A 24,160-nucleotide genomic window follows, 5' to 3' on the forward strand; every position below is an offset into this window, starting at 1 on the left:
TACGTTTTATTGTTCGCTATTTTATTATTAAAACAAGAGAAATATAAAGTCCATCACACAGATCAATTATTTCTAATCTTTCTTTCGATTTTCCTACTGTAGATGCATTCATTCAATTTATAATGATCTACGTCCGCGATACAAACGTAACATGTTTACATTGCAATCGTCGAAATTACAATACTGTCATTTTTCATGGATAGACTTAATAAAGTTTGTGTTCGAGCTTTGCTAGCAGAACACTTCCGGTACCGAGATCGAAGAACAAAAATGGCGACAAAGATGACTTCTTTTATCGTTTCGGGCCGACCTAACCTAAAAGATTAAAGTAGAGTCTTAGAAAGGAATGTTTACTCAATTTAGAGGGGTTTGGCGAGTTGCAAGGTTAGATGGAAAAAGTGCAAAGTAGAGGTAGAAAGAAAGAGAGAGAGAGAAAGAGAAAGAGAGAGAGAGAGAGAGAGAGAAGCAAAGAACCTACCTCCCTTTTGCGACGTCCGGGACCACTGGCTTCCGGCCAGACTTTTCCTCGTTCGACGTCTGGCCACCAGGTAGCGACGTTGACGGACTATTTAAACGATTTTCGCAGACTCTCGGCGCTTCGTTTCGTTCAGCAGCGCAGGCGTAGCCCTTTGAATGTTTCTTCGTTGTCCTTAAATGTAATTATTTTGAGTGAAACGCGCGTAAACAACCATGCACAGGGAGGAGTAAATTCATCGTACCTGGAATCTTTGCGATTTTTTATCGTGGAACGTTATTTCACTGTCATCGATTCAATTCCATTTTCGGAAAAGCTACGAAGGAATAAGAATAATAAGAAGATTAATTATCGGTGTTGGGCAAAAGTGTTTAATTAGCCGGAGTCTGCTGTGCCGGTGATATAAAGTCGTAAAGATAAGAGCTGTTGGAAGGGAAGGCATTGGTAAGTTAATTCGAAAGATATGCTGGTGATACGACATATAATAGTGCTTTTGTGATATTCGCGTAGTGACGAAAGAGAGAGAGAGAGAGAGAGAGAGAGAGAGAGAGAGAGAGAGAGAGAGAGAGAGAGAGAGAGAGAGAGAGAGAGAATAAAATATAGAAAATGAGAAATTTAACAAAAAGAATCAAAATATCGACGAAAAGCAGTGTTGTGACGATGAAAGAGGCAAAAATAAACAGGATTAGTTTCGGCGTAGACTCGTGTTTTTTGTGAATTTTATAAATAAAAACGTGAAAATCCTAAACGTCGATTAACAACGAACTTAAAACACAGAAACGACGATCGCATCGTCGATGATATTAATCAATTAATCTTTTCGTTACCTTTATCTTTTTGTTACCTTGCTTCTTGCATTATTCCCTTTTCGATCCTGCGATCTAAGGACGTTCTAACGGTGATGTGATTATAACGTCGATTTTTTCGTTCTAATTTTCTTTCACTGATTTAGTGAATTCGATATTTCGTTAACGTGTACGATGTCGAAAAACTCATGAGTCAAATACACGTGTCTAAGCTTCTATTAATCCTATCATTTATTCTGTTAATTATGTAAGAGAATCTCTCTCTCTCTTTCTCTCTCTCTCTCTTTCTCTCTCTCTTTCTCTCTCTCTCTCTCTCTCTTTCTCTCTTTATCTCTCTTTTTTCCTTCTCTTTCTCTCTCTCAACAGGGCTATAAAAAAATATGTCGGATTTTTGTCGTTCCATTGGAGTATCAATCCGTGCAAATAATTCCAAAAGAAAAATATGAGATCTTTTAATAATATTCATTTGCTAAGATATAGAGGAAATTTATTTGGGGATTTTGATAAATACTCGATCCATTCCGTCTTTTTGCGTGGCCATGTACATTCGAGTGAGATTTTCGATAGAACCGTTGAATAAACTATGGCAATGCGTACAGGAGCCAAAAATTCTGACAAATTTATTAGGACATTCGGGATTGTGAAAAGTGAAAATATCGAACGCGTTATTAAATTCGAAATTTTCAAACACGGACTTTATATAATCCGTGGATTATATAAAGATTGAAAATTTTTGCTTTTCTATTTTGTCCCTTACTCTGTCTCTCTCTCTCTCTCTCTCTCTCTCTTTTTGTTCTTTTCTTATTCGCTGTTCCGTCGAACGAAACATTTTCTTCTTTCTGAGAATCTATATGATATATCAGCGATTCGCTCTCGCGGATTACCTCATTAGACGCGTCTGCGTGTTGTGCGCACGTTACATATAAACACGACCTCTGCTTGTTTGCCAACAAACATCGCCGTGCTTCCTATCTTTATAGCCCGTCGACCATGTTGCATCTCGTCTTCAAATAGAAGCATTACTATTGGGTTCTTTGAAAAGTTCAAAACGATATTTCTACATAATTCATAGATATAAATTTGTATACATATACATATACATATACATATATATATATGTACTTAAATGTATATATATATGTATATAAATATATATATATTATATATATATTATAATTTTATATTATTAACTGTTACACACACACACACACACGCACAAATATATTGAAAAAATTATATCACAATCTATTATACATCTATTAAAAATTCCTACTTTTAAACTTCGAGAATAAGCTAATATTAATCTAGGTTAATACTATTATTCTATCACGAGCTATGATATAAGTCCAGAAAGAGAGAGTGAGAGAGAAGAAGAGACAGACATACAGACACAGAGACAGAAACAGAAACAGAATACAAAGACGAGAAATCTTGAAATTGTGATGTGTTTAATAATTACTAAACACCTGGAGGAGAGAACAAAGAGAGGATGAGTATGATAATGAGAATGAGAATGAAAGACAGAGAAAGAGAGAGAGAGAGAAAGAGAGAGCGAGAAAGAGAGCGAGAAAGAGAAAGAGAGAAAGAGAGAGATAAGAAGAGACACCAGCAAAGCAGAGACCGTAAATATGCGTACGTGTGCGTGTGTATGCGTATGTGTATAAAAGAGTGAGAGAGAGAGAGAGAGAAGCTGACGAACATCTCTGCCAAAATAATTAGGAAGTCGTCGGAGACGAGTGCTAAAAGCGTCCGCTCTCGGGCACGCGCGATTTGGCCGACTAGTCGCTTCCCGGGCGTTCGAGGGAGAGCCACTTGTCCGGACGGGTCCTTTTCAGATTGTTTTCCAAAGCGTCTCCCAGTTTCGCGCAAACGGTCTCTTCGCGATCATCAATCCTTTCCGTGTGTCTTCCGGACGAGTTCTCCGGGAGGCAAGTTTGTTGCAGGGCCGGCTTATAGCCTGATATGTACTACTGCGCGTAATTTTTCTCGCAAAAAAAAGGATAGCCCAGAACAATAGTTGTGTTGCAAGGGTTAGTCCGCGGGACACTTGTTCTCTCTTTTTTTTTTCTGTTTCTTCTATTTTCTTTTTCTTTGTCTTCTTCTAATCGTTTTTCTTTCCAGGGTTAGAGTCGAACGATATCTCCTGATTATTTATCGCAACTTCTTTATGAATCCTTTCTAAGCACATCGAATCGATCTCGGATCGAATTTCTATTGAGATGTATCGTTGGGTTTGATCGAACTCGTTAGATCGAAGTAATGAAAAACTTGGAAAAGTTTCGATAGGTTGGGGAATATAATATTGAGAGATGCGAGAGATTCCAGATCGATTAGACGAAAGTGCTTAGATGAAATGCGCCGAATAGTTTTGTGTCACTGATCCAATGACCGTAACCTCGATTAACCTCATTGCATTGCTTTCCTATTGATGCTTAAGTTTAGAGCTAACCTTGGCTCGGTAGACGAGACCTCCGAACTTGACTCGAATTTTAAATTCGATCTGTATCGCCCTTGAACTTGCGACGATTTAATGACGCTGTGGTCTTCGTTGACACCGACCAGAGAACTCGATGCTTATACTACGATAAGATTTTTCGTGAAAAGAAATGAGATAGATCTTTTACGATCTTTGTTGATCGATCGATTCGATAAATTACGATTATTCTTTTCCATAGAAATTTACTCGTACATGAGATCGTTGAGATCTTTGTCTCTTGCTTCGATGAATCTTATCTGCGTTAAATAATCCATATAAATACATACAAGGTTTTAAGATAAGAGATAAATTTAATTACTATTTTTAATTAGTATAGCAATTATTCGAATCCAAGTTGAACGAGAAGTCCCGATAATTCAAAGATGTAGGTTAAACGCCAAACCGATTTAGCTCGTTCACGCGTTACATAATCGCAGCCGTCATATTTACGCTTTTCTATTTTACACGTCGTAACGAACCGTACCAGCGATCCTTTCTTTCATCTTTAATAAGTAATAAGTATTTGATTCGAAAATGAAACGATATTTGTTTTATTCTGCATTTACCTTCGATAAATAGAGCCTAATAAGAAAGGGAGAAATTTTAAGCCCTCCCTATATAATGATTACATAACGACAATACAGCAATGTCCTGTGAGCGTCTTAAAATACGCGCCAAGGAAATAGCCTAGCAGAAGCCTGAAAATAACCGAGTGCGTCACACTCCATCAACGCCGCTTTAACCAATGGCGTCGCTCCACATGCTCTCTGCTTTTCGTTTCGTCGTCTGTTTTCCTGCGTCGCGATATCTCGATCCTAGCCCCCTCTAATTTAATTTACGAAAAAGTCGTTCACGAAAGGTCACAACAAAACCGGCATATCTTATTTCTATGAATTTCGACGTATTATAAGATACCGACAATTTCATTTCATCGAAGAAAAACGAATTCTCATCCGTAAAATCCGCCTTACGTCGGACGTGCGCGTCGACTCATAACCGACGCAGTCCGACAGATGGCGCAGTAACGCGCGCGATGATTCGTCGTTTGTCGTCGCTTTTAGTTAGACGGAAGCGGAGGTTTGGTTAGCAATTCGGGTCCGTACTTGTCAAGAAGAAAATGACGTGCACTTCGGATTTCAGTGGATGTGCCTCGTGATACGAGACGCGTTAATCAAAGAGAAAAAAAAGTTTGTCTATTCGTGATTTTGTTTGATTTTAAAAGAGAAAGAGATATTATCTATCTCTTATTCTCGTGCCTTCGAGTGAACTGTGAATCGTTTGTGTCGCTCCCTCTTTTTCTCTCTCTTTCTCTCTCTCTCTCTTTCTCTCTCTCTCTCTCTGTCTTTTCTTCTTTCTCTCTCTCCTCTCTTTTCTCTCTTTCTCTCCTTTCTTTCTCATAATCAAGATCTATCCGTCTTTCTCTCTCCTGTTCCTGACTAACCTAAATACTCGTGAACCCGTAACGTGATTTTGTCGTGACACGTCGTCAACGAATACCTGAACTAGTTTATGGCGATCATTTTTTCTTCTCCGTTTCCTAAAATCCATTCGAAAAGTGGAAGAAAATCAAAGAGAAAATTGAACCGTTTAAACTGCTTTGTAATCGAAGACTTCCTTGTCTCGAGGTCGTTCTAACCTGGACCGAAAGCGTCTCGGCGCTGTTGTGAGGTGTGTGCACGCGTTTAGAATCCTTATCTTTTTCTTTTTTTCTCCTATCACTATGTATTCCGGCTCCGTACGTTTGACCTTTCCTTGCTCTTTCGACTTCTCATTCTTTTCTCCGCATTTTTTTTTCTTTATTTTATTTTAAAGATATAGCAGTATGTCAACTAGTTTGAATGGCTTTATTCGTTTCATAGTAATACACAAAATAATACATCATATTTGAGTTGTATGCTACTTATTTTTATTCTTTGATCATATAAAATGAATACATCTTGTTTGAATATGTTGAACTTGGAACGTTACCTTGTCATTGATAACTGCTTTCGCTTTTATTCACTCTTTTTTAAATGTCCGTTGAATGTATTATTTTATTTATTATTATTGTTGTATATATAAATAATAATAATAATGCTATCCTTTTGTAACAACGTTAAACTATATTTAAATAAGAGACAAAAGATGGAACGTCTAACGTTAAAGTTTATTTTGTTTCTTTCAAATTTCAGAATTTGTTTACGTGAATGAACGGTACAAACATCGAGAGGATACTATAAGCAGTGTTGAGAAAAAGAAGCAATCATGGAGGACGGCCATGCGAAGACCGTTGACGAGGTATTAAATTATTTCAATGTGGATTCGGAGAAAGGATTGTCCCTCGACCAAGTGAAAAGGAATCAGGAGAAATATGGTCTCAATGGTAAGTCATTTTAATATCGATTGAATAGTAACACTAAATTAAGTAATACCAGTAACGTCAGTTTCTATGAGCGATTTAAAATGGAATAATTTAATTGATAATATATCTAAATAAATAAATAACCTCAACATTTTGAAAATATAATGCAATAAATTTAAGAATATTAATAAGGGAATAAAATTTTATATACAATCTATTAGTTTACCATTTTGTATTTTTATGCTCCGTATAAAATTTGCTCCGTCAAATATTAATATTAGGTTATTTTCCAAACTGTATTATTTTTATTTTGAAATGCAGATTACTCTGACGTAAATTGCGTCATTGAACATTGATATGAATCCCGAGTGGCGCGCAACATATTTCAGGGAAAATAGTTCGCGTAATATTCGATCTTTCTTTTTTTCCTATTTTTTTTTTCTTTTTTTTCTAAATGATTGACGGATTAAATCAGTCGCATCGCGTTTTGGGTTTAAAAAATCTGTCAAATCCAGTCGGCTTATAGGCGTTAAAATGCGATGCATCAATACACGAACGAAAGTTTTTACAATTTTGTAAAAGATTTTTATTTTTGCGAAAAGAAAGAAAGACAAAAAAAAAGAAAAGAAAAGAGAAGAAGAAAAGAGAAGAAGAAAAAAAGAATTCTCATTTTCCTCCTGATAAAAATAAATTTGCTCGACAAAATTCTCTTCTTTTATGAGAAAAAAGAATTTTCTACCCTTATCTTAATTCTCATTAACACAAACGAATTTGGGTGAATTTAAAGGCGATATAGGGATCTTATTTTATATCCTTTTAAGCCACGTGGTCCGTTCGAGAATCTTCAATTTATCGAACGAATCACTAAGGAGCTAAATTCGAATCTATGTACACGTATCGAATAAAGAGGAAGAAGGAAGGCATGAGGCAGAATACCGTAATTTGTAATTTTTGGCATATAACTTATAGCTATAATGTCTGCATAAGAGATAGCATACGTTTCTAAATTCGCAATCGGAAGCCGCATCACTCTCTCTTTCTCTTTCTCTCTTTCTATCTCTTTCTTCCATACGTAACAATCTTATGACTCAATTCAATATCGTGAATCCATTTGGTCGAAGGGATCGAAGAGCGCGGTAAAAGTTTCTTTATCGGAGCATTAATGTGACGATAAAATAACATCAGCATTCACGCCACGCATTTACGTTTATCCCTACCATTTACTTTTTCAGTGATGTCACTGTGCTTTCGAAGACGTATACGTTTGACGACTTTGACTTGAAAATGTCTGCCATGTCGAGGTTACTACTTGAATCAAAATTTTTCCAAAGTATTAAATGATAAAGAGATAGAGTGATACTTGTAGTGATAGTGACAAGATTTCTTGAATAAAATCGCTTGATGTTCGTCGTTATCGATATTCGAAAATGTATCGTTATATCTACGATACGATATGTATATATGTATGTATATATATGTATACATTTCTTTATATATCTTTTATATATTCTTATATATTCTTATATATTTTTATATATTTTATATATTTCTTATTTAACGTAGTTCTTCGTAGATTCTCACTCTTGGAATCAAATTTATTCGCGATAATTCCATTTCCGCATGTCGCTCTCTATTCGGTTTATTTTCACATAATACCATCTAAACGCTGCTTAGTCAACTTCGAATATCGCACGTTCTTTTCGATCTTACTTCAGGAAGCTATGATAAATAATCTCTGAGATTTATGGTCGCGACGTGGTGGAAGTACGGATTCTGATTTTAAAATCGTCTCGATGAGTGGAGAGGATCATCTCTTTTTTTTTTTTCCTTTCTCTTTATCTCTCTTTCTCTCTTTTCTTTTCTTTTCTTTTTTGTTTTGTTTTAACGAGAAATATTCTTCACTGTCCTCGGATGGATGGCTTTGACTTTCGTATTTAAAAAAAAAAGAAATAATAATAATAATAATAATAATAATAAAAATACAGTGGCTTAAAAAAGAAGATACGAGTTCTAAAATTCTTGTTTTTTTTTTTATTTCTTCTCTCTTTTTTTTCTCTCTTTATCTATCTATCTCTCTATCTCGTCTTCGAGATTTAAGTCGTATTTGATGAAACTCGATGAAAGATATTCCCTGATGAATCGTTTCGTTTCGTTCGAGAAGAAAGACGTGAAGTTCTTTTCTTTTTGTTAACGGACGCTTATAAAAATATCTGAAAAATAGTTTTTGTTGGCATCGATGATGCTTTAGCTTCCGCTCGTAAATCTTTAGATCTTTTCCTCTCATGCTTGAGTTTTCGATCGAAACAGATCAAATTCTAAGGATATAATTCGGAACACAGATTGCGACGTTACGTCAATCTTCCGTAAGAAAGACCATGCGTTCGATTTGAGGATAAAATGAGTATAACGACAGAATGAATTATTTTCAGAAATAATGGTGTAACGCGTAAATTAGTTTAAAAGAAAAAAAAAAATACGAACGAAAAAAAAATACGTTTATAAAAATACATTATCGTTCTAATATTTTAATTATAGCTCTTGATCAATCGAGACGAATTATTAGTCATCAATTTTAATTGACAACTTTGCTGACTACAGCGTTTTATATTTACAACGAGAATTTTTTATTACGTTCTTTGTTCTTTCTTTTTCTTTTTTTTTTCTTTTTCTCCATTTTTCTCTCTCCCTTATTTTCTCATCGAAATATATTTTATGATTTTATCGCAAGTCGATCAGTCGCGATAGCTACTTGATATATATATATATATATATATATATATATATATATATATATATATATATATTGTTTTTATTACTTTGTATTCTTATATTGCGTATCGATAAATTGATTAACTTATCGATCATCGAACAAAATTCTTCCTATGTTTTTCCATTGTTTTATCGTGTCGAATAAGTGTATATGCGTATTTTGCCACTTGAAAATGAATAATCGCGATTATTTATACTTTCCATTTTTTCTCTTGTCCCGATGAAATTTCTCAAGTGCCAGCTCGATAATTCCATCATATAAACGATAAAACGTGTTTATCGTTACGAACGATTTTTTTGTCTTGAATTTTCGTTTCCTTTTACTCTCTTTTATATATTTTTTTTGTTTCTCTTTTTTCCCAATTCTTTTTCTTTCGTCTTTCGTACTTGTCTTTCCGTGTATTCGAAAAAGTTAAAAAAAAAGGTGATGTGATGCGTCGATTATCTTATCGATTATCGTCGATTATCAGGCGTATATAGGAAGCTCTACAAAGATTCGAAACTCGATGAGATGAAATCCGTTAGCGAGAAGGTAAATATAGTAGGTGGTCCGCGTGATTGCGGTCGCGGTTAGGAACGTAATTAACGGCGATCGATGATTGACGCATTCAGAATAGTCCGGTCACATTTGATCTTCGTGATGGTAATGGTGACGATGGATGATGATGATTGAAGGTGACGAGACGATTGAATTTTCGCGAGTCTTGTTTGCGATAGGAAGAATAAAAAAAGAAAATAATTTTTTCTCTTTGTCTCTCTCTTTTTCTTTATTCTTTTTTCTTTCTTAAACATTACGATCGTCGATCTAATTTTATCGCAAACGTCTATTTGACATTTACTCGTCGAAAGGAAACGTTTAATTCGTAAGTAAGTGGAATTGTATCATTTTCAAATAACGAAGTAAATAGGAACGTCTTTTGAATCTTTCGAATCGAAATATTGTCGATTATAATAATTACGATTTATATACAATCTAATGTGTCGAGATGAGATTCGATTGTTTGTTGAATGAAAATATAAAAAAAGAGGAAGAAGAAGAAAATGTATCGAATTCTCCGTTGACGTCGATTTTTTATAAAAAATCGTCAACTATATCCATCTGTTTGACTTGATTTATTTTATACCAGAAATACATATATTCTTCGAACGATATTTAGAGAGAAAGAGTGAGATAGATAGATAGATAGATAGATAGATAGATAGAGAGAGAGAGAAGGTTTATGCACCTTTATTCGCAACAGATATTCGATTGAAACGATGCCAAGTTTACGATTATTCGAGAACGTTTTTCGAGAAGCTATGAATCTATTGTTTAAACGAAAAGAAAAATAAAATGAAAAAGAAAACGAAGAAGAAGAAGAAGAAGAAAGAAAGACGAAGATGAAAAAGATTCGACGTTTCAATCCTACGTCTAAGATTAGTCGTGATGATTTATTATCGCGAAAGAAGTATTCTTTTTCGAATGAGAAAAGTTTGTTGTTCGTTCGTTCATCGTTTTAACAGCTCAAATTATCTTATGGAAATTATTTTACAGGACCCGAATAGAGTTTAACGATTACGAGTTCTATTTACGTTCGATAGATCTAACGGTGTAGAAATTTGACCTTGAAACGTTTGAACACCTTTCGATGTTAAGTGTGTAATAGCGTTATGTTAGTCTTCGAACTTTTTATTTCGTAGTTAGTTTGTTTCATTTAACAGATGAAGAAACCTGTAATAACGTTGCCGAAAAGAAACAAAAGTTATAGGTACTTACACAATTCGTTTCTGCGGTCGAAAATTTTTCCTTTCGCTTTTCCAATTCTCAAAAAGAGGAAGTAAAAAAAGAAAAAGAAAAAAATAGAAGAAAGAAAAAGATAAAACAAATACAAGAAATTACTTCGTTTATTTTCCATAGATACTTCGCGTTTTTTCTTTTTTTTTTTTTTCTCTTTATTTTTTACTTTATTTTTTCAGAAAGTACTTTTCCACGAAATTTTGAATCACCTCGACGTGGTTTAAATTTGCGATAAATAAATCGAGCCTTTACCGACTTTTACACGCGAACGAAACGAGAGTTAATTGAGGAACTTTTCTTACCTTTGATATTTCTTTGAAAGAAGAAAAAAGAACTTGAGAATCCATTCGAGATTTTTATTTGAAAACTGTTTGTCGATAAGCACCGATAAGAATTCAAAAGGGGAATATAGACCTTGACGTATTTTTCTTTACTTTTACATACGAGTTTTCGATGGAAAATTATGATTCAGGAAAGAAATATATCGAGAGCGAGTTTTCCGTTTAATTTATTCGAATAGTTAACGAACAGCTAAATAAATTAAAATCGTTTTGAATAAATTCAATTAGTGAATTGTAAATGTCATCATTTTGAATCGAAAGATGCTTTATTTATTTATTTATTTATTTATTTACTTTTTCTTAAAAAAGGGAAAAGAAAACAGAAATTACTTCATATCTCTTTTCTAATTCTCCGTTTTATTTAATCACATAAATTTGTATCTATTCAAATTCGTTCTTTACCTTGGCATTAGGCAACTTTACGTGTCTTTTTTCACTGACTAATCAATCCACTACACCTTTTCTCTTCTTTCCTTTCTCATTCACGGGCTCATTGCTCCTACAATTCGAGTATTGTGCATGAGACGCAGAAATAAAGAGAAAGAGTGAAAGAGGGGGGGGGGAGAAAGAGGGAGAGAGAGAATGTTCTGTAGGAAGAAGACGTCGTTGTGCATGCGACCTTTGCCACAGTAAACCAGCCAATGGCATTTGTTCCGATCGTTTTCTATTCCGATGATTAAAGTCCAATGTCCTCTTCCGCTTGTTAACACGATCACAGTGAGTTCCTTCTGCTCTCGATATATCGAAAAGTATAATAGATAATTATTTTTCAAATTGAGATATCCAATAATTCTTTTGGATTTGTACGTTATATATATATTTTTATATATATGTATGTATGCATGAATGAATATATATATTATATATTAGTATATACATATTTGTATATATTTATATATTTATATTTATATATATATATATATATATATATATATATATATAAATATATGCATGAATGAATATATCTATCTATATGTACAATAAATGTATATGTATGTGTATATGTATGTGAATGTTCCAATCTATCATCTAAATGGGCTGAATGGATTGATCAGAAATATATACCGACAATTAGGTCAATTGCTACGAACTTTCACAATTAATTTCAGTTCGATACGATTTCCGATTTCAAAATAGTGTATTCTGAAAAAAATAAAACAACATGAACAAATAAAACATAAAATAAAAAATATCGTGGATATCACGAAAAGAACTCCTATTTTACATTTACAGTGTCTTATTCTTTTTGAAACGGTTTTTCTTTTTTCCCTTTAAAAAAAGACAATCTTTTTTTCTTTTTCTTTTTTTTCGAGATATTTAGAGAAAAATATAAAATGATCAAAGTAAAACTGTTTTCTTAGTCCTATCTACTAAACACAAACACGTGAAAAGTATATAATAATAGATTATAAGAATTATACTGTAACACATAATAGATATACAATAATTAAATTACTTGCGGTCTAATCGTTTGAAAATAAAAAAAAAATATTTAAAATTTAGATCAATTTTTATTATCGCATTTACGAGTATTACTGATCGTTTAAATTTTAAAACTTTTAATCGTCGAAGAAATGCTCGCTCGACAATTTTCTGAATGATCCAAGTTACTTCCGTCCAAGGATTTGCACACGAATCTAAGCCAATTAACTCATCGAATGTGCACACAGATGTTATATATATATATATATATATATATATATATATATATATACATACACACATAAATACATACATACATACATATACACATTTGTATTCGTTCTGTTATAATAGTTCACATTCGCGTTATATACGAATCTAATATAGAAGCAGGCGACACACATACATATGTATGCACATATATATATGTATGTATGTATGTATGTATGTATGTATGTATGTATGTATGTATGTATATATGTATGTACTAATCAATCCTAGTAACGCGTGGATGCTGGAATTGCGTTAAGAGTTAACGCGCTGAACGAGGTTAACTCGATTTAAGGTCGCTCTTTAAGATTGCAAGGTGGAGCGCCATTTGCTTAATGATTTTCCTGCATCCTTTTTCATTCATTCATTTATTTATTTATTTATTTATTTATTTATTTATTTAGTTATTTACTTTTGTTTGTTCATTTGTTTCTTTAATTAAATCTAATTGCATAATTTCGTCCGAAATATTACTTGTTTTTCGCATTTCTTTTTTATTTCTTTCATTTCGTTATTATATTCTTATCAAGATTACCATTATATTCGATTTAAATCGAAATGAATGTTCCTTTACGAGTCAACTTTCCAAAGTGAAAGAAAAAGAAAAGTCAATGTTCTCCACGTCGTTGAAGTTACAAACACGAAACGATCGAAGCCTAAAGCTTTTAATACTTTAAAAGAAAAAAGAAAAGTACTAAGAAGCTTCGTTGTTGATCGAGTTAACGCGGAAATCGTTGAAGAACATTTTATATATATATATATATATATATATATATATATATATATATAAAGAAAACAGAAAGTCATAGTTAAGTAGCTATTGAAAAAAAAAAGGTATAGAACCGAGCATGCAAATAACTTACGCTGTCATCGTAAGTTTCTTGGAAAATGTAAATGAAAAAGGTAGTAAGAAGGTAGTAGAAGAGCCTTTGAGGTTGTTAAAACAACACACGAACTCTTAACGAACAGGATCGTATCATACGATGACTCGTTGTACGATGACTGATGTCGTATATAAGCAGGAGAATTCTTCCATGAGTTTTACTCGCGAGAAAGCTCGCACTTTTCTACCCACGCAACATACACAGTCACATACGAACTCTTTCTATATAATATAGCGTGTTAACGTGTTGTATATCATTGTTGTGTGCGTGAATACCGATCGATGCTTTCCGTAACGAATCCATCCACAGCCCGGCTAACTCTTGTGCTTTTACATATACACATACCGATACACATTCGCATATACAGATACATATATACGTACATATGTGTTGTATGTATGTATGTAAGTAAGTTTATACATACATACATACATACATACATACATATGTACATATATACATAATATATATATATATAATAAAATGTACGTATGAATATTTCCGTAAAGAATCCATCCACAGCCCAGTTAACTCTTATGCTTCTATTCATATATATATATATATATATATATATATATATATATATATAAAATACATATATCCATATACGTGTGTATGTATGTATATATGTCTATGCATATGTATATGTATATATAGGACACTCGATCGGATTCACAGGATTTGTCGAATTCGAATAATCGAATAAGCATCGTCTATCCACGACCGGATATCGTTCATTCTCTGTGGATATCGACGAGGAAAGTCGAAAAGTTCGAACGAATTAGCTACGACGAGAGTGTTTCTATTTTTTCCTGTTTCTTCTTTCTCTTTTTTTCCTCTTTTTTTTTCTCTTTTTTCTATATTTTATTATAACATGATAGTTTAAATTCATTCTTCTCTCTAAAACAAGTTATTGTCTATTAGTTGTGAGAAAACTTGTAACATCGCGTTCGAGTTAACAATAAGATTTCTTTTTAAGATTAATAGATATTTCTTGTTGTTAAACGTCGCAAGGACGTATAAACTTACATATATACGAGTGTATTTATGTATATATATGTGTGTGTGTGTTCGCGCGCGAGTGTGTTTATAAGACGGCTATGAAGTTTTTATAATCTGCCCACGTAGATAGAAGCGCTATAGAAGTAAAGAAACGTTGGTAGGGTAGCCGATAAAAATATCTACTGTTAATATTGTCATTATTACCTTCGTATCTCTCTCTTTCTCTCTCTTTCTTTCTCTTTCTCTCTCTTTCTTTCTCTTTCTCTCTCTCTTTCTCTTTCTGGATGATCGCTTTGCCTGTTTTTTTTTTTTTTACGTATATGTGTATTGTACGTGTGTGTATATTTTACGATCGTTCACCGAAACGAAATGGAATTTTTCGTTACGAAATAAATGTTCCTCGTACATTTGCGAGTTAGTATTTATTACTAACGTTTATGATGCATCTATGTATATACGTACATACCAACGTATAAAAGAAATATCGATAAAGCGATCCTCTTCTTCCTTTTCCGACGCGTTCCATTAATCTCGTTATCCTTCGGGCTTAATAAGCCGAAGGAAAAGCGTTAGACGTATTTTCCTCTAAGGTAGAGCGTTCTAAAGTAACAATGCGCGTTATAAACACGTGCTCGATCGTGCACGTCAATCCTCGACCATTCAAGGAAAACCTATGTCCTTTCTACGTGTATAAGTGTCTGTATTACGTGTTTATATACGTCTTTCTTCGTAAGCTTGTATGGGTTATAAAAGAATATAATCACACTTATGTACGTTGTTAGAGACACGTTTTTCTAACGTATCGATGATCGTTATACTTCTTGAAATATGTGTCTTTACGTATATTGAATTTATTTATTACGTTTCTCTTTCTCTTTCTCTCGTTTTTTTCTCTCTAATTCTCTTTTTTCGTTCTTTCGAAATATTATTCGTCTTAGGTTAAGAAAACAAGATGGTTACTGGATTTATCTAATATTAGTGTATTTTTGTAGTCTCGAATTGAATCTTAAATTTTCTATATTTTTATCTTTTCGAAGATATACTGATGTACATATATATGTGTACATACATACATACATACATATATACATATATACATACATACATACATACATATGTATATACACATAGGTTTGATTTAGTACCTTTTTATTTGAAATATTTTGACGTCAAGATCAGGAACGGCGTGATACTATTGTAGCAAAAAAAACGTTCCGCAAAATTTTTGCAAATATTTCCATGTTCTTGATAAATAAAAAATTATTCCGTGAGGCGATAAACGTGAGCTAACTTGTCCTTGAAGTGTTTAAACATAGAAATTTTCCTAATAGGATCGATTATATTAATTCTCTCGTTATCGTCCATCGGACGAATATAAATTGTTCGTTTCTACGATATTTTCGAGAGAAGATACAAAAAGAAAAGAAAAGAAAAATAAAAAAGAAAAAGGGAACGAAAGATCCAAAATTGCGAAGCGTGACTGATACTCGTTTCTAATTTATGAGATGGCTGACACAACCATAGTACTTTTCTTTCTTTTTTTTTTTTTTTTCTTTTTTTTCTTCTTTTCTTCGCGAGTTTTCTCGACTGGCGTCAAATCCGAAACGTTTTCGAATTCCTTTCTTAGTATATTTCCGTGCTGCAAAAATTACACCATTCGCGGGATTCTTACTCGGTTCCCGGGCAATCTCTCGCGGCAAGTGGGCCACCTTAAAGGGGATGTTTTAGATTCTCAGCTCTTCGGTGATGGTAATGGTTTCTGATTGCGTAAACAGAAACTGACGTTGCTCGTTTAATTAACTCGAAAGTCTTTTAAACGACTTATTAACTGAATATTTTATTTCTGTTTCAGAATTGCCAGCCGAGGAGGGTAAGTCCCCTTACATATTTTCCATTAGAACGTAAATATTAGTGAAAGGTTAATATTTAACTGATATCGAATCGGCATCGTGGGTCATATATCTTTATTAATAGCTATATGAAAAGTTTATGATTCGTTTTTACGTAAATGAAATATTTGAAGAAAGAAAAGAAAACAAAAAAAAAAAATACTCGGAAGAAAAAAAATGTTCGTATATTTAGGAATAGATTCGCGATCATCGAAAAGATTTTTTCTCGGGATTTAACGAAATAAATGGATAAAAAATTCGTGGAAGGCGATTAGATTTTTCATCCTCTTAAAAAAGTTAATAAGTGGATATCTCGTTGAAAGATGATAGATCCGGCACATCGAACTATTAAGTATCTCGTTGAGAAAAATAAAAAGAAAAAAAAAAGAAAAGAGAAAAATGGAGAAAAAAAACTCGATTCATAATTTCACGAAGAAGCTACTAGTTATAATATTACGTTGAAAAATCATGCGAGTGAGAAAACGTATACGACGACGACGTGTTAACTCGTGACAAGCGAGTTGTTAAAAACTCTGAAACTGATCTTAGCGATCGTGTCGTCTATCTTCAAGAAAAAAAAAGAGAGAGAGAGAGAGAGAGAGAGAGAGAGAGAGAGAGAGAGAGAGAGAGAATCTTCTTCGTTTACACACGCGGTAGAGTACGAGTAGAGAGAAAAGAATAAAAAGAAAAAAAGAAACATTGCCGATCCTACTCTGACGCAATTTACTGACGTCGCCGAAGTTCATATTCTGTTGTTGGTCAATTATGACGCACGGAATACACACGAGGAAACTCGTAATGCCGGATCCGGGCAGTCGTAGGTTCTCTTCGAGGTTACGGCAAGCGCGAAATTGAGGCTTCGTGATTATTCACATTCTTATCGATTTCATTTAAGATATTATAGAAAAAAGAAAAGAAAAGAAAAAAGAAATTTGTCGACGTTATTATTAACATAAGTGAGCAAGGTCAATGAAATGGATTAAAGATATCGATCATTTACTTTTATATCTTAATTCTAATTTATCAAAGGGATCTTATCAACGCTTTTTATAATTTAATATTATATCTTATCTATATAAAAATCTACGTATACTTACTTACGTACTTAACTTATGTATGCACGTATAATCATATAGATCAAAGATCCGAGCGAGAAATGAAAAGACATACATATGTATTCGCGGAATCGATAGTTATTACATCATCGTAATGTTTTTTCCACGTGCATAACGTGTCTCTGTTTGGTATAACAAAAGTCTAAGTAATCATCATTATGATCATACGCATGGGTGCATAATATCGACCAATGAAAAAAGCAAGTTGATGAAACATTGTGCTTTGTTTTCACGTGATATTGGAGGAAACAAACAACAAACAAACAAACAAATAAACAAAGGATATCGAGAAGGAAATGTCAAGGTCAATGAATTTGTAAAGATCAAAGAGAGCTAATGTCATTACCTCTCTCTCTCTCTCTCTCTCTCTCTCTCTCTCTCTCTCTCTCTCTCTCTCTCTCTCTCTCTCTCTCTCTTTCTCTCTCTCTCTCTCTCTTTCTCTCTCTTCGTTGATACGTCGAGTTTATATTGCGCTCGAGTTGCAGCACGTGGTTGAAAACGTCTGTCAGAGGGGTGGTTAAGGGTGGAGGGGAGATGAATTTCGAGACACATGTGGGTGATGGAACGCGTCGTTATCGAACTGGAACAGCCTTCGGCCGTATACGGTCCTTCAGGTTCGTAAGCTTCGAATGCATTACGAGCTGACGACGTATGCGTATGCTTTACCTAATGAATGTATTAATCCATATGTCTCTCTCTCTCTCTCTCTCTCTCTCTCTCTCTCTCTCTCTCTCTCTCTCTCTCTCTCTCTCTCTCTCTCTCTCTCTCTCTCTCTCTCTCTCTCTCTCTCTCTCTTCGTATACGTGTAAGTATACGTCTGTCTATTGCATACGAAGACGTATACATGTTCACACATATGCAACGATGCGTGTTTACTGGAAATATATACGATATGTGTACACACACACACACACACACACACACACACACACACACATGTAGATATATACATATACCGTCGTAGTATCGTCGTCGTCGTCGTCGTCGTCGTCGTCGAACACAGGTCTCTGCTTACATTATGCGAATGCACGCGACATGTTCCACTCGAGTCCGTACGCGTAATTACACATCGTCATTACGTACGATGCAACAGAACCAACTAACAACCTCTACAAATTCGCAATCCGAGTTGAACCTAATTTAGTTCGTTTATGTCTTCGATGCCGATCTTCGATGTCGAATCGATCATATTTTTTTTGTCCTCCTCTCTCTTCTAGCTTCTTTTCCTCGAAAAAAAAAGAAAACTTTCTTTTATGTTCGCGAATAAAACGATAAATTTCATCGATCGTCATTTGCATATGATCTAGTCGAATAAAACATGTCCTCTTTGAAATTTTCAGGTAAATCCATCTGGCAACTCGTATTGGAACAATTCGACGACCTCCTAGTTAAGATTCTATTATTAGCCGCTATTATCTCTTTTGTACGTATACAGTTGGAAAGAATGAGTATAAAAATTTTTTTAATGCCGACTCATACGTTTAACAAATAAGCCATCTAAATTCTTCGGTATTAGTTTCTATTAACGTGATTTGTATCAGAGACGATAGAATATCCTTCAATGACGAACCGCGGTGGATTGAAATGAAATAGAACGGTAACGTCGTAACGCTTAGATTTATATTACACGGAGTAACGTTAAAATCGTTATGGTAGAGCAATAGAGACGGAAATTGAAATGCATAGCGTGCTAATCGACCATAAAAGATCCTAGTCATCGGATATTTAGAAAGATCACATTTATTGAAAGCAACGAACAACTGACGAAAAATGGAAAAGGCAAGGAACGACCGATCGTCGTAAATATTATCGGTTTAAACGCCTGTAATATTGTAAATATTTATTAATTTTTTACACGGATACATAGATAACCCGTTTCAAATTAATTACAAAAATGAAATCAAAAAAAAAAAAAGAAAAAGATATAGACTTTTAATCATGCGTTACGATGATCGTATGTACGTATGTATGTATATACAGGAGGTTGGTTTATCAGGTTGGCACATACATTTACGATAACTCCGTAGTAGAGATTTCTATAAATATATCTAGTATCGGTGAATTTAAAAATATACATCATCGATTTTACGTAGCCATGAAACTTCGTTATTTTCATATGCAAGACCATGGAAGAGGTTTACTCTATATAGCAATCATATATTTCGATCAGGTACTAGCTTTATTTGAGGAGCACGAGGATGCGTTCACGGCCTTCGTCGAGCCCTTCGTCATTTTGCTCATTCTAATCGCCAATGCCGTGGTCGGTGTGTGGCAAGAGCGTAACGCCGAATCGGCGATCGAGGCGTTGAAGGAGTATGAACCCGAAATGGGTAAGGTCGTGCGGGGTGACAAGGCTGGCGTACAAAGGATTCGAGCGAAAGAGATCGTTCCCGGAGACATCGTTGAGGTGTCTGTCGGTGATAAGATCCCAGCTGATATTCGTCTTAGCAAAATCTTCTCGACCACTCTCAGGATCGATCAGTCTATCCTGACTGGTGAATCAGTATCTGTTATCAAGCATACGGATCCTGTTCCCGATCCACGCGCCGTCAATCAGGTTCGTTCGAACGAGACAAACGTTTGATTTATTTCTCGAGTTCGAAGGAAACTTTATAAACAATGTTTAAAACACCACGGTATTCTTTGTTTCTTTTATCAGGACAAGAAAAACATTTTGTTCTCTGGTACCAATGTAGCTGCTGGTAAAGCACGTGGCGTTGTCATTGGAACCGGTTTAAATACTGCTATTGGTAAAATCCGTACTGAGATGTCTGAGACTGAGGAAATAAAGACACCCCTTCAACAGAAACTCGACGAGTTCGGTGAACAATTGTCAAAGGTCATTTCCGTAATCTGCGTTGCTGTGTGGGCTATCAACATCGGTCACTTTAACGATCCTGCTCACGGTGGATCCTGGATCAAGGGTGCCATCTACTACTTCAAGATCGCCGTCGCTTTGGCTGTCGCTGCCATTCCTGAAGGTTTACCGGCCGTTATCACGACTTGTTTAGCTTTGGGTACCAGGCGTATGGCTAAGAAGAATGCCATTGTACGATCGTTGCCTTCTGTCGAAACTCTTGGTTGTACTTCCGTTATTTGCTCCGACAAGACTGGAACGTTGACTACCAATCAGATGTCCGTTAGCCGGTAAAATATAATTTTTACGATCTTCCCGAAAGATCTTCTATTTAATTGATCGATTAATCGCGCTGTTAATTATCCTTTCAGAATGTTCATTTTTGATAAGATCGAGGGCAACGATAGCTCGTTCCACGAGTTCGAGATTACTGGATCGACTTACGAACCCATCGGTGATATGTTCCTCAGAGGGCAAAAGATAAAAGGACAGGATTACGAGACTCTTCACGAGATTGGTACGATCTGTATCATGTGTAACGACTCGGCCATTGACTTTAACGAATTCAAGCAAGCTTTCGAGAAGGTTGGCGAGGCTACGGAAACCGCTCTGATCGTTTTGGCCGAAAAAGTCAATCCTTACGGTGTGTCGAAGAGTGGACTCGATCGTCGTAACGCGGCCATAGTCGTCAGGCAAGATATCGAAACGAAATGGAAGAAGGAGTTCACCTTGGAATTTTCTCGAGATCGTAAATCCATGTCCTCGTATTGCGTACCATTGAAACCTAGCAAACTTGGAACCGGACCGAAACTCTTTGTTAAGGGTGCACCCGAAGGCGTATTGGATAGATGCACGCATGCACGCGTTGGTACACAAAAGGTTCCTCTTACTTCGACTTTGAAAAATCGTATCTTGGATCTGACGAGACAATATGGAACCGGACGAGATACCTTGCGTTGTCTCGCACTGGCTACGGCCGATCATCCGATGAAACCCGACGAAATGGATTTGGGCGACTCTACAAAGTTTTACACTTACGAGAAGGATCTTACGTTCATCGGCGTCGTTGGTATGTTGGATCCACCACGTAAGGAAGTATTTGACTCCATTGTCAGGTGTCGCGCTGCTGGTATCCGTGTTATCGTTATCACTGGTGACAACAAAGCTACCGCGGAAGCCATTTGCCGACGCATTGGCGTTTTCACCGAAGAGGAGGACACCACAGGAAAATCTTATTCTGGACGTGAATTCGACGATTTATCGCCAGCCGAACAGAAATCGGCATGCTCGAGAGCCAGACTGTTCTCGCGCGTAGAACCAGCTCACAAATCGAAGATCGTTGAGTACTTGCAAAGCATGAACGAGATCTCGGCTATGGTAAGGACTTTAGATTTACATGAATCCTCTTTCAAGTTAACAATGAGTCTTTTAATAACACGCATTACGTATTATCTTTTACAGACCGGCGATGGTGTAAACGACGCTCCTGCCTTAAAGAAAGCTGAAATCGGTATTGCTATGGGTTCTGGAACGGCTGTAGCAAAGTCAGCTTCCGAGATGGTATTGGCCGACGACAATTTCTCATCTATCGTTGCCGCCGTTGAAGAAGGTCGTGCCATTTACAACAACATGAAGCAGTTCATTCGTTATCTCATCTCTTCTAATATCGGTGAAGTCGTAAGGTAAGGTTTTTCTTAGAAAGCGATCGTCGAAATAAAAACATTACGTCTCTTCAAAATATTTGGTAATTTCCAGTATATTCTTGACGGCCGCTCTTGGTCTTCCCGAAGCTTTGATCCCGGTTCAACTTCTCTGGGTCAACTTGGTCACTGATGGTCTTCCAGCCACCGCTCTTGGTTTTAATCCACCCGATTTGGATATCATGGACAAGGTAAAATAACGACGACGAAAAGCACGGTTAAATAATGGTTAACAATTGTACATTCGATTAATCGATACTTCGTGTAAATGTAGCCTCCCCGCAAAGCCGACGAATCTCTTATTTCTGGTTGGCTATTTTTCCGATACTTGGCCATTGGTGGATACGTAGGTGCTGCTACTGTAGGATCGGCCGCGTGGTGGTTCTTGTATAGTCCGCATGGACCACAAATGAATTATTATCAATTGGTAAATAGCGTCACGTTAAATAACGTCAAGGTTAAATAACGTACGGCCCGTTTTGATGAAAAAAAAAAAAAAATTCTTCAAATCGAATTTAGACTCATCACTTGGCTTGCATCGGTGGTGGGGACGAGTTCAAAGGCATTAACTGCAAGATCTTTTCCGATCCTCATCCAATGACCATGGCTCTATCGGTACTAGTAACCATTGAAATGTTGAACGCTATGAATAGGTAAACTCGTCATTCTATTTTTCTTTTGTCTTCGATCAGCCAATAAGTTAAACTCATTACGTGACATACGAATTTCTTGTGGCGATCTCTTAGCTTATCGGAGAATCAATCACTCATCACGATGCCGCCTTGGTCCAACATGTGGCTCATCGCCTCCATGGCTCTTTCCTTCACACTCCACTTTGTCATTCTTTACGTCGACGTCCTTTCGGTAATAATAATTTATGATATAAATAATTAACCGATTTATCGATCACTACTACATAGTGTTAATTACGTGTTGCGTTTATTTCAGTCCGTATTCCAAGTGACTCCCTTAACGGGTGAAGAATGGGTTACCGTTATGAAGTTTTCCATTCCAGTGGTACTTCTAGACGAAACCCTGAAGTTCGTTGCCAGAAAGATCACAGATGGTGAGAATCCAATTTACACCGTGCATTGGATCGTTCTAATGTGGGCTGTGTTCTTTGGACTATTGCATATTTGTCCCATATAGAACATCCGTGAACAAAGATTAGTGTAGCGAACGATGTTTTTCCTATGGAAAGCATTTATAACTGAGTTCTTGGACTTGCAAATGCATTTAACTAAAGTTCTTCCCTCCACGGTGCGGGAAGGTCAAGATAAGTTATTAACAAAGTGCGTTTAAGTGAGATTTTAACGAGTTTGACTGTTGTGCATGGTGTTAGTACAACCATTAAAAAAACAAAAAAAAAAACAAAAAACAAAAAACCAAAAAAAAAAGAAAAAAGATACGTCGCCAAGGCCCACCAGTCCGCATCACATATATATATATACACATACACAGACCGTACCTTTAAAGATGTCCCATGATCGTGTGGGCTTTTTAAGTGGCTGCTCGAGTGATTAAGAGACTCACCTCTGCCGTAATCAAAGAATTAATTATTATTAAATTATTTTTTACGAGTGCCTTTAAATGTTAACTTCTTTGTCCGAGAGAAAACACACGTATGTAGGTGTTCTTATCTAATCAGGTATAGCCAAAACCTTCCTATTGTTTTTAGCACTGTTGCACGCATGTATTATTAATCGTGAGACTCGCACACTCCAGTATCGTTTTCGTTCGGTAATTCTCTAAAATTTCCAAATTCGTAGTAGACTAACTGCACTTGTATTGATTTACGTACGAAATTCCATCGATGTTCGTAACGTCAATGATCTTTCCAATAAATTAATATCATATCAAAAATATAACTAAATCGAGGAACATCAATGGAACTAAAATTGTAGCAAAAGTTTATAAGGGAGGAAAAGGAAAAAAGAAAAGAAAGAAAGAAAGAAAGAAAGAAAGAGAACAAACAAACAAATAACAAAGAAAAAAGTCAACTTTGACAAGTCGGCCTTTTATACTAGTTGCACGCA

The 24,160-nt window shown here is 35.3% G+C and overlaps 1 protein-coding gene and 1 long non-coding RNA gene across 8 annotated transcripts in view; one reads left to right on the forward strand and one right to left on the reverse strand.

Moving 5' to 3' along the window:
* Window positions 1-625, reverse strand: LOC127062607 (uncharacterized). Its single transcript, XR_007781172.1, has 2 exons — window positions 479-625; window positions 1-315 (listed from the first exon to the last, which is right to left on the reverse strand). It is a non-coding gene; the product is annotated as an uncharacterized LOC127062607 (long non-coding RNA).
* LOC127062606 (calcium-transporting ATPase sarcoplasmic/endoplasmic reticulum type) overlaps window positions 625-24,160 on the forward strand; it is a 36,127-nt gene continuing 12,591 nt past the window's right edge. For 2 of the 7 annotated variants that reach the window (XM_050991112.1, XM_050991119.1), the window contains exons 1-13: window positions 625-919; window positions 5,929-6,119; window positions 16,416-16,433; window positions 18,908-18,990; window positions 19,738-20,124; window positions 20,227-20,714; window positions 20,796-21,801; window positions 21,886-22,106; window positions 22,180-22,315; window positions 22,399-22,551; window positions 22,644-22,777; window positions 22,871-22,988; window positions 23,073-23,190. In XM_050991112.1, coding sequence (XP_050847069.1) covers window positions 6,002-6,119; window positions 16,416-16,433; window positions 18,908-18,990; window positions 19,738-20,124; window positions 20,227-20,714; window positions 20,796-21,801; window positions 21,886-22,106; window positions 22,180-22,315; window positions 22,399-22,551; window positions 22,644-22,777; window positions 22,871-22,988; window positions 23,073-23,190 — 2,980 coding nt within the window. In that variant the 5' untranslated portion in view covers window positions 625-919; window positions 5,929-6,001. The other 5 variants (XM_050991118.1, XM_050991117.1, XM_050991113.1 and 2 more) reach the window with 5 other exon arrangements.

Source organism: Vespula vulgaris, chromosome 3 (assembly GCF_905475345.1).
Source record: "Vespula vulgaris chromosome 3, iyVesVulg1.1, whole genome shotgun sequence".
NCBI classification, from domain to species: Eukaryota; Metazoa; Arthropoda; class Insecta; order Hymenoptera; family Vespidae; genus Vespula; species Vespula vulgaris.